Source organism: Juglans microcarpa x Juglans regia, chromosome 2D (genome assembly GCF_004785595.1).
Source record: "Juglans microcarpa x Juglans regia isolate MS1-56 chromosome 2D, Jm3101_v1.0, whole genome shotgun sequence".
NCBI classification, from domain to species: domain Eukaryota; kingdom Viridiplantae; phylum Streptophyta; class Magnoliopsida; order Fagales; family Juglandaceae; genus Juglans; species Juglans microcarpa x Juglans regia.
The window spans coordinates 1,136,951-1,148,521 of record NC_054596.1 but is presented as its reverse complement, the minus strand read 5'-3'; the positions used below and the strand labels follow the sequence as shown (position 1 = coordinate 1,148,521).

The 11,571-nt window shown below is 35.4% G+C and overlaps 2 protein-coding genes across 5 annotated transcripts; one reads left to right on the top strand and one right to left on the bottom strand.

Annotated features, from left to right (window-relative positions):
- Positions 1-524: 524 nt before the first annotated feature.
- Positions 525-2,827, bottom strand: LOC121249656 (RNA-binding protein 7). Its single transcript, XM_041148387.1, has 4 exons — positions 2,647-2,827; positions 1,745-1,956; positions 1,107-1,278; positions 525-1,008 (listed from the first exon to the last, which is right to left on the bottom strand). Exons 1-4 carry the CDS (start codon positions 2,678-2,680, stop codon positions 836-838), a joined length of 591 nt encoding a protein of 196 aa, XP_041004321.1. The 5' UTR covers positions 2,681-2,827; the 3' UTR covers positions 525-835.
- Positions 2,828-4,791: 1,964 nt separating this feature from the next.
- On the top strand, positions 4,792-10,505 carry LOC121249655 (SUN domain-containing protein 4). 4 transcript variants are annotated; one of them, XM_041148384.1, is made up of 6 exons: positions 4,792-5,376; positions 5,466-5,645; positions 6,370-6,587; positions 7,968-9,229; positions 9,530-9,615; positions 10,242-10,505. In XM_041148384.1, exons 3-6 carry the CDS (start codon positions 6,428-6,430, stop codon positions 10,486-10,488), a joined length of 1,755 nt encoding a protein of 584 aa, XP_041004318.1. In that variant the 5' UTR covers positions 4,792-5,376; positions 5,466-5,645; positions 6,370-6,427; the 3' UTR covers positions 10,489-10,505. The 4 variants fall into 4 exon arrangements, with proteins under 4 accessions (XP_041004318.1, XP_041004317.1, XP_041004316.1 ...); XM_041148383.1 differs by adding an exon at positions 5,759-6,195 and having other exon boundaries at positions 4,792-5,645; XM_041148382.1 differs by lacking the exon at positions 5,466-5,645.
- The last annotated feature ends 1,066 nt before the right edge of the window (positions 10,506-11,571 follow it).

The following is an 11,571-nucleotide window of genomic DNA, read 5'->3' as shown; positions in this document are numbered from 1 at the left end:
ATATAAAGAAATCAAAGAAAACACATAGTTAGCCAAGTGATTACAAACAAAGACCCCCGACCCAGTCTCTTAGAAGTCACAGATCTTAAATGGTCAAAATCTCAAGCATTGTTTTTTAACTGCCCCTGCCATACAAGACCACACAATTACACCTACTCGTTTGACCTTTCTCACATCCCATCAAACATCCTTTGATCTCTAATAGAATCCCCACCCCCCCGCGCAGGGGGGATTCTAAACCATTAGTCATTTGGGTGAGGCTATCATGAAAAGTGGATTTGACCTTTCTCACATCCCATCAACATCCTTTGATCTTTAATAGAAATACTCGTTCCAAATGTCCAAAACCCCTATCCCCCTGCAGATGCACATGAAGGGAAGGGGGGAAGAAAAGAGGGGGGGGGGGGGGGGGGGGGGGGGGGGGGGGGGGGGGGAGAGAGGGGAGAGAGAGAGAGAGGCAATTAAAAGATAAAAGAAAAGAAGTAGAAGTGACAGAATAGCATGCAAACAGAACCAATATCAGGTGCTACAAAAAAGATTTTAGAACCAATCACTAGGAAACACGGTATTGAAATATTGGAGTCAAGAGCAACTTTAACTAGATGAAACTACAACACCAAAGAAGAAACAAAGAACTACTCCCATTAAGTCTATGTTACAGAGAATAACAAACATGATGGGCACAACCTACGAATAAGGCTTAGGGCTAACACAAATTAACTTACTGGTTAACACATCTTCAACTATGCTTCACAACAACAGTGTCACTAATGCTGATTATATTATTAGAACGACTCACCAAGGTGGGAGTTCAATCTCTAACAATCTAATATGGTTAACTGTAAGATGGAAAATAGATTGGGTTACTTGTATCATGGCGGCGAGACCTAAAATGGCTAATGCTATCCAATGTTGTCCCCAAAACTCTCCGACTGTATTCATAATTGTTGCTATTGAAATGGGATCCATATCCATTAGATTGATTAATTACACCAGGGGAGATCGGCACTGTATTAAAAAGAAGCTCTTTTAGAACATGTACAATTACAACTTTTTGGGTGTAAGGAGAAGAAAATAAGGAATTAGAGAGGAAAAGAACATGTAACCTTGAGAAGGACTATCGTGGTAAGCTGAAAGTCTGCAATGTGCTGACAACTTCATGGAGTGCTGAGAAATTTCCATATCGTTAACTGGCACAAGGTGGGACCTTGGTTTATGAGATGAATTTGATGTGGGTGTGACCGCCATTGGAGGTGAGGGTTTGTCTTGCCCAGATATCTATTCACCAAGGAACAGATGTCATAATGAAAAGCATCAACCAAGCTTTGGTTTCAAACTTTGCAAACCCATATAGATTTGTATCTTTCAAATTTTCTATGTAAGTAGACCCAGTTTTTTCAATATATTGCAGCAAATGCTATTCTACTACCAATCAATTAGAAGACTACTATTTGCACACATGCCTGCCATTTCATCAAGGGCACAAAATCAAACTAGTGATTCCTCAATCTGACTAGGTTAACTACGGAATACGTCTCCATCACATCAAGCCTCGTGTACTGATTGGATACAGGCTTGGATAAAGTACAGCGGAAAGAACCAGAACATAAAAGTGCTAGGGAACCTAAGATAGTAAACTAGACTGATACAGAACAATATCAATCCCAGAAGAACGAGACTATGTAATGCAAAATGGCGTTCAAAAAATTACAGCAAGTGAAAGCCATAGGTAACAAGGACATACCGCAAATTTCAGTGTTCGGCTGTAGAGAGTCACAAGGCCAGAGAAAAGCCTGACAGCATAGCCTGCAACCTCCTCAGTTTCGTATTCTGCAAAAGCATAACCTTTGGGTTTATCTGTTTCCTTGTCTCGGGGAATGTACAAGTCGACCACCCGCCCTGCTTGAATCAAAATATCATACAAGACCCTATCACTCACCCTCTCATCCAGATTACCTGAGTACAAGCAAATAATATACAAGTCAGGAAAGAAAAGTCTGCCTACGAATTAAAAACGATGGCAACAGAAGCCAAATCTCAATAAACCACATCATAATATACTTATTTCAAATGGATGAAAGTATCAGGAAAAGTATAAACAATGCAGGGAAAAAATAGGTCCACAAAAGATCCTTTATTAACTCAAATAGAGATAACTTGTCACGCGCACACAAGGACTATAAATTCTCAACAAAGTTTCATCTCCAGGATCAAGATGTTTTAATGAAAATAGAAGATAATCATCTTCAGAGTCTTTAGTTTTTTGGAACTAGAAAACGAAAAACCCTCCAATAAAAGGACCATGGCCTAATTCGGCTGTTACAGGCTTCATTCCAGAAAATTCAGCAAAAAATTCATAATCAACCTATAAATTTTCTCTTTAAATACCCAAAAATAAAAATTCCATGGCTTTCTAGTCAACCGAACCAATCAACTTTATTTTCCAACCAAAATTACAGGTACCTAAAAAACTATCGGGTCCATTTGTTTCCAAAGAAATTTTCTCAAAAAAAAAATATTTATTCTTTGATTGTTCATATATCTCGAATTCTATGAAAAGAAAAAAGTATCTCATTCTCGCCTAATCAAAGATAGCGAAAAATAAATCGAAAGCGAAGAATGTTAAAGGAATTGTCTCGAACTTACCAACGTACACGGTGGAACCTGAGCTTCCGGACATGGTTGACGTACTCGAGATAAGAACGTGATGCGCAACCCTAATACGAAAGGACACTGTTCAGAGATGAGATCCAGCGAGAGACTGACTTCCGAGATAAATCCGTCAAACACGTTTGATATTATATTGCAATAACCGACATTGGATAGTGGAATGATTTAAGTACAACGGTCCTTATCCTATTAAAGAGAGACACGTGGCTAGGATTATCATCGTGACGTCCCCGAATTATCAGTGCGGCCTCCGGTCACATAGAATCGAAGAGTATATAAAAATAAATTTATAAATTAATATCATTTTATGTGATATGATAATCAGTTTTAGAATAAAATTAATTTTATAATCTAAAAGATTGTATTAGGTCATATTAATTTATAAGTTTATTTTTATATAATATTTTCATGACTAAAATATTTTTCTTATTTAATTACCTTTATTTCTTAATCTATTGTTCAATTCGCTTACCAAAAACAAAAATCTAATGTTCATGTAATTTTCTAAATATTATTTTGTAAGATGTTAATTGCTTTCATAATTATAATTCGATCGTTTATTAAATAAATTATTTGTAATAATATTTTCATCTGATAGCACTCATGAGTCACGACACCACTTGCTAGGAACTAAAGTCACGACACCATTGCTTTCATAGTAAATGTTGATTGCTATAAGCAAAGGATTTCAAATTCTAAGATATTCAAATTAAATTTGAAAAGATTAAAAAGTTTAGATTTGATAATCTCTCGGTCTCTTTGTTTATATTGAATTGTCCGATTTTGAGGGAAAAATATATAATATTATATACTCGTAATTGGGTTTATATTATATAAAAATTTTACACAAACAAATATCAAATATTATAAGATCTATGTGCTATGTCTATTTATTTTTAATAAAACAATACAGCTGGAACCAAAATAACTGAAAATAGCCTCTATCCAAAATTATGAATGCATTTTACAGGCTGTTAAACATAATTTACTAATTAAAAGTTACTTATAAAAAAAAATTACGAATTAAAAGTTGAGTCCAAAATAAAATGAAGAAATCATAAATTTAGAATAATGGTGTGTTTTTCACGCTTTGATACGACAAAAAACATTTATGTCTTCTAATTATATTTTTTTTTCACGTACATCAAATTATGGTAAGTAAGTGAAGGAAAATAAATTACACCAAATCATTTTGAACTAAGTGGAAATGACTTAAGTTATTTATAAATAATAATGAGTTAAGATGGTAGAGTGAGTTTTATAGAATCCAACAAAAATGAGTTTTTGATACGTTTGGATGTTAAGATGAGTTTAAATATATTTATGATAAGTTGAAAAGGGTTATGGGTCTTGTATGTAAAAATGTGTTAAGTTGAAAAATATTATGGGTCTCACGTGTAAAGATGTTTCGAATTGGGATGAGTTTAATGATTTGAAAGCTAAGCGTTTAAATGTCAGACTCAACTTAAAATCTAAAAGGACTTAAGGGTGCGTTTGGTTACCAAACTCACCTCAACTCATCTCAACTCATCATTACAACTTTTTCAAATCTCAATATAAAATATAATAAACAATTCAACTTTTTCAAATTTTAAAATAATAATAATATTAAAAAATAATATTCTAACAATATTTTATCATCACAACTCAACTCACCTCAACTCACTTCAACATCCCCACACACACCAATCATATGAGATACTCTCTTTTTTACGATATACAATAAACTCGGAGTGATGTTCTTGGCAGCAAAAGATTGTATTAACATGAACAATATATAGTATGACACGTCTTCCAAGTGTGAAAAAAAAAAAAAAATCCAGTGACATTTCGTGTGCCCTCCGTGTCTCTCTGTCTACTCGATAGAAGCGTGTTGTGGGAGATCTCGACCTCTATCGTGATACTTCTACCACCTATGGGGACATGGATCGTTCATGCTTGCTTAGGTGTAAAAACAAATCCACTTAAAAAAGAAAAAATGAACGCAAAAGTGAACATGGGGGGAGCTAGATTGTGCTGAAGGTTACTGAATTTCATTCAAGTATTATCTTATAAGATACGAAAATAAGTCAATAAAGAAATAGTGGGACATGATGTATGTCGAGGGAATTGGTGGATGTGCGGATCGACGAGGCAGAGTGGGAGACCAATCACCAATGGACTCGCCGTCAGCCGGCATTGCCCCTAGCGTGGCGTTTCTTTATTAGTCCCAACGCTCCAGCGCATCAGAGCGATTGACCTCCCTCTATAATTATTTGAAAACTTTTTTTTATAACGTCGACATAAATGACAAAATCCAATCCAAAAACCAGAGGGATTCGGAATTCCCTTGGTAAATCGCAGGGAGAGAGGGAGAGAGAGTGAGATTAACTAGTAGTAAAAGTAAAGAATAGTGTAACAACAGACATTCGGTGGAAAGAACTAGGAAGCCGTTACTGGAGAAAGCGACAAGGAAGAGGAAGAATGGAATTGACGAGTATAAAAAACGGCGAGTGGGAGGAGGAATGATGATTACATATGCCCAAACCGCAAGGCAACGCGGAGACAAATAGAATCGCCTTTCGTTAAGCCTTGTACATGACGCTGATTCTGCCTTCTCCGATCTCCATCCTTCTCCAAATTTAAATATTCATATTCCTGTTTCTTTTTGTTCAAAATCCTCGGTTGGAGCCAAACCAAGCCAAAAAGAAAAAAAACAAAACCGAGGTGATTTGAATTTGAATCTCACTGTTACTGTGTACCCATCTATTTTACTTCTTTTTAATCAATTTTTTTCTTGATTATGTTTGTATTAGATCTAAGAGTAATTCGATATATGTGCTCGAGCTGAATCGCCCACCGAGATCTCCTTTCTCTTTCTCTATATCTGGGTTCCTGTTCTAATCTACCTATATATTGCATGTATGTTTGTTTTTTTGGTGCTTTATCTTTCTTTGGATAATGAAAAGATCAACTCGGTTAAGGGAAGTAATTGGGTACGTGTTCTGAACCAATCGAGTGTTCTTTCTTTAACGTGTTTATATGGGTGGATGTGCTGTATTCGAAAATTTTGAATTTTGTTCTGCCGTATTTTTGTACTTTTATTTAGGTTTTCTCTACAACCAATCGAGTCTGAAAGGAATGCAATCTCATTGGTTGTGGCCTGTGCTTGAATTTAGTCGAGAAAACTGGTTAGGTGTTGTCTCTTTCAGTTTTCACCGTCGGTTCGGGTGAGATAGTATTTCTTCTGAACCAAGCGTATTTTGCCTCACTACAAAGATGGAATACTAATCGAACAATTCCCTTTGTAATTACTAAGCATCTATATATATATATATATATATATGAGGGTCTATTGTGTTACATAGAGTCCTGATTTGGGAGCTATTTATTATGGTATCCATGGAAGAATGCCCATTGTCGCTTCAAAACGTGGAAGCGATGCTGCCCTAAGCATTAAAATGGATATATTTGCGTGTATTTGAAAATCGTATAAAGTTATTTAGTTGAATCTACAAGCTAAATGCTATTTTGTTTAATTCAAAGGTAAAATTTACGAATTACAGCCATTAAACCTGGATCGTAGCTTCATTTACAACCAATACAGCTCATTTAAATGTTTTTCTTTTGATTCTGTTCGTATTTATGTCGTATCATTTTATTTGTTAGAATTTGTGTAAATATTGAAACAAAAGAAGGTTTCTGTATTATGTGGTGCAGGGGATCTCCTGTTTTCTTTAATTGTTCAACTGTCAGCATTGGACCGGATTGATGAGCGATGCAGAGGTCACGTAGAGCTATTCTTCAAAGAAGAGCTTTGGAGAAGGCTATAAGTGGAAGAACTAGATTGTACAAGGTTTCTCTTTCTTTGGTGTTTGTTTTGTGGGGGCTTGTCTTCCTTTTTAGCTTATGGATCAGTCACGGCCATGGTTATAGAGGTAAGCTTCTTAGACTATATTTTCTTTATACTTAAGGTAATAGTAGAGGCCTTTCAGTGTTTCTTCCTGTTTTCTGGTCAGAACTTAGGACGGTGTTCCTATGCTTAGCATAAGCGTATCAACCATATTTGGCAATCTAAAGTTTACTTCTTTCTTTCTAGCTCCTTGGCTATGCCCATGATCTATCATTTTGGACTGAGTAGCCTCCTCTTGATTACTTTTACTGGAAACATCGACCTGATTGCCAAAATTTAGCCTTTAACCTACTTCTTCGAATCTATTTATTCATGTTATGCTATTTGCTATATGCTGCTTCTTTGAGTCTATTACTAATAAGCTAGGGCTCTGTTGAGAACCTAAGCAAGCTGCGTTTTTAATCTGATTCAATATCAATTCATGGCTGGTACTTGGGGAATACCAAGAACCAATCATTTTTTAGTTGTATCTTTGAGTTAAAGTTTGCCTTTCAAAAGAAAATTTGACACTACAAGCAGTGTTTTTTTTTCTTTCATATTATCATTTTTTTAAAGCAGATTAACAGCTAGATATAAACTTTAGAGCATAATAGACTGAAGAAATTGATAACAAGAGGCAAATACAACAGCGATTATGGCAATAGCCTAGATGAAAAGGAAAAAGCAGTCCAGAATTTGGAAAACCAAATCAATGAAAATAGGAGGGTAAATGGAGAAGATTCTTTGACAGCAACTAATAGCTCAATTGGTGCAGATGCAGTGAGACTTCCAATAATATTTGATAGGACCAAGTTTTATTCTAGTTCTTTCTTCTCGTTCTTCAATTCTTGAACTGTTGCTGTGGAGAACATTTTTTTTCCCAATTTCTATGTTTCTTTTCATTATCCTGTCATGCAGTTGCAAGCATCATTTCTTGTTGCGTATTGTGTTATAGAAATTTTAAATGGTTGTGTATATGAGTTTTTAAGAAGTTACACACATATATAGTGCTATTGACTGTGTCAAAGATGCAAAACCATTCCATAGCGCACGTTTCTCTTATCTTAGTTTACAGCCATACTTTTGCAGAGTTATAGGGTGGGCATATTTTCTTGCTAACTACTTCCTGTTATTTTCATGTAACAGAAAGTAGGTAGCAATAAAGTGGACTTTTAGCGTGGGTGTAGTTTCCTCTTCCCGATCCACCAAAAAAGGGAGATGCTCCTTTAGGTTAGAGCTACTTCACTTTCGGTGTTCGATGTTTCCTTTGAACTGATACCCAAAGATTCCCTGTAACTGGGTGAATATTTGTAATTGTTGAGGATGCACCCATCTTTAGTATTATTTTCAACAATGCATTAAATTTTGGGAAGTACTATATTCATGACTTCTTATTAGCTGATCTCTCTAATTTCTTTCGGCTTAGATGAACCTGCTGTAATTCTGGCTGGCACATCAACTTGGGATGAAGCCAAGGTGGGATGTAATGACTCAGATACTACAGATAATCATCCACCAACGGAGGCTTTGTGTACAAATGCTGCTGAAACCAGAGGGTATGGTAGTAAATCAGTTGCTGATGATGACAGCACAAATTATGTCTCAGTTGAAGTGAGTAGAAATGATGTCTCAACTGTTGGAGAGCAACCTGCAGTGGAGAACTCCCTTTCTGCTCTGAAATCGGAAAATGATGCTCCAAAGAATGATCGTCTCTCTCACACTGTACCACTTGGTCTTGATGAATTCAAAAGCAGAGCCTTTAGTACTGTAAGTAAATCTGGATCTGGTCAGGGTGGAAGCGTAATACACAGAGTTGAGCCTGGTGGTGCTGAGTACAATTATGCTTCAGCATCAAAGGGGGCAAAGATTTTGGCATTTAACAAGGAAGCCAAGGGTGCCTCTAATATCTTAGGTAGAGATAAGGACAAGTATCTTCGGAATCCCTGTTCTGTGGATGAGAAATTTGCCATTATAGAGCTTTCAGAAGAAATCTTAGTAGATACAATTGAAATAGCTAATTTTGAGCACCACTCTTCTAATTTGAAGGACTTTGAGTTGCTTGGCAGTTTGGTTTATCCAACAGATGAATGGGTCAAACTTGGGAATTTCACTGCTTCAAACGTTAAGCATGCACAGAGGTTTGTCCTTCAGGAGCCAAAATGGGTAAGATACCTGAAGTTGAATCTTTTGAGCCATTATGGTTCAGAATTCTATTGTACATTGAGTTTTGTTGAAGTTTATGGTGTGGATGCTGTTGAAAGAATGCTGGAAGATTTGATATCTGCTCAAGATAAAAAATTGTATGTGACCGAGGAAGGAACTGGTGACAAAAAGGAACTACCCTACCAGCCAGAGCCCACAGAGAGTGTTGACCTTGATCAAGATATCACAGAAACTGAAATTACTTCTGCACATGAAACTGTAAAAACGAATGTGCCTGATCCAGTAGAAGAGATGCGTCACCAACAAGTTGGCAGGATGCCGGGGGATACGGTTCTCAAGATATTGATGCAGAAAGTGCATTCACTGGATTTAAATTTATCAGTTTTGGAGCAGTTTTTGGAGGAATTGGTTTCCAGATATGGCAATATTTTCAAAGATATCAAGGAAGATGTAGGAGAGAAAGATGTAATTTTAGAAAGGATCAGGGAGGACATACGGAATCTTCTTGAAAATCAGGAAGTCATTGTATGTGAAACTCTTACCTTTTAGAATCTGGTTTCATGTTACCACTATTGTGTTTGGGAAAATGATAAACCTACAACTAGTCTACAACTATTTTACAACTCTATTTAAAATGAAGGGTAATTATGTAAAATTGAAAATATTTTTTAATGAAGTGGCACAATTACATTAGTTGAGTTGAAGTGAGTTGTAAAAAACTTGTAGGAGTATCATTATCCTTGGTGTTTGTATGTACATCAAGATCAATTTTGGTGTTATCATTATTTGTGTGATTAATTTTGTAATGGTTTGTTTTAATTGCAGGCTAAAGATGTTGGTGATTTTATTTCTTGGAGGTCCCTTGTTTCATTGCAGTTGGATAATTTACTCAGGGACAATGCTGTTCTCAGGTAGAATATGTTTTCTAGTCAAATTATTATCTTTTTTTTTTCAAAATACCTAGGCAAACACATTCTACAGGTCCTGATCTTAGAATCCGTTTCTGTTTCTGGGTGGGTTTCTTTGGGTTTTGACTCTGTCGGATAAGGAAGAAAATATAGTGCAACAGGGCAAAGTTTCTGCTTGTTTAGTGTTCTCGTTTCTATCAACTCTGGCACAAGTTAGGATTTTCCTTGTGTGTGGGTTGGGATAGCCTCCCATTCCACCTAACTAGATAGCTAGAAGGTAAAGACCCAGATAGGATACTGGATCAGAGCTGAAATGTCCCATGAGTCTGGAATCTTTTTGATCTGTAAAGAAGAACCTTATTGATGAGAGAATTAGGCATAGCCAAAGAGGGGCGATTGAACTCAAATTTGAGATGGACAATTTGGGTTGTTGCAAAAGGAGGTGAAAAATTGGGGACTGCTCATGCAAGCCCCCAATTTGGGTAATATATATATTTATATATATATATATATATATATATATACATATGGCATTATTCATTGGTTAGAAGTGTAAATTAAGAAATACTATTGGTTTATCTAATTGTTTTTAATGGTGGGCTGCTTATCTAGTGTATGGGCATTTGCAGATCTCAGGTTGATAAGGTCGAGGAGAATCAGTTTTCAATGGAGAATAAGGGTATTGTGATATTTGTTGTATGTTTAATTTTTTCAGTTCTAGCTCTTGTGAGACTATTTCTAGATCTGGCGGTAAGTGTTTATATGGCATTGAGTGTTCATAGAACAAATGAGTCCGGGAAATTTTGTTGGATGACCTCGCCCTGGCTGTTCTTGCTATTGAGCTGTAGCACTATTATCTTCATACTATCAATATAAAACACATCTTTGAGTTACCCAGCTTTCTCCCAATGAATGAATTATTATTTATTGCCCCTCAGTGTGGCTTGCTTCATAAAACTTCCCCATACTGGTTATTTCCTTCGTTGGGGGGTTTTGCAGCAAGTTTTGTCGCTTTATTCGAAGATACTGTACAGAATGGTGTCCATTCTCTATTACGGAACGGAACAGACTTTAATCTTCTTTTGGAAAAGATCGACACAAATATAATATTGTTCATTGTTATGTATTAAGACTATTATTCGTAGAGTACTGCTATTCTTATTTTTCATTTGTGTCTATCTTTTCCAAAATCTGATTTTTTTTTCCCCCTAATTTTAAGACATTTTGGGATGATTTGCATGCATACGTCCAATTTACAGCCATACATATGATAATAACATGTAAATTGCCCAGGGTAGTGCTACGCATAAGCCTCACACTCTGCATATTCATTTAAAAATATCATTTTACTTTTTTATCCTATTTTACTTACAAACATGTCTGAAATCATTTTCATTACGTGGGTAAAAAAATAAAATGACATGTTTTTAAATGGGTGTACAGGGTGTGAGGTTTATGACTAAAATTTTTCAATTGCTATATATAATTCGATTGTTCTTGTTATATAATGGAAACAGTCTATTATTTAATGCTAATAATTTCCGAAACGAATGCCATTTATAAGATTTCTTACCATTTTGTACTAAAGACACGATATTTTCCGAAATTTGATTCTTATTTTTCCCCAATTTTTAGAGATGTTAGGATACTATGCATATTGCTTTAATTTAACAGCCATAAATTGCTATCGAACAAAAAGGGCCATAAATTGAATAAATGCGAATTGCAACAGTTCGATTGTTGCTGTCTTAGTAAAAATAGTCCAATATTAATTGTGCTATTATTATTATTATTATTATTATTATTATTATTATTATTATTATTATTCTCGTAAACATTTTTACTCCACTAAACATTTTAATATATATGATCAATAAAAAAAGGATAGGTTAAAAAAAAAAAAAAAAAGAATTCAGCCTCTCTCTAGGGATCGTATTACAACTTCATTTTAAAATTTTC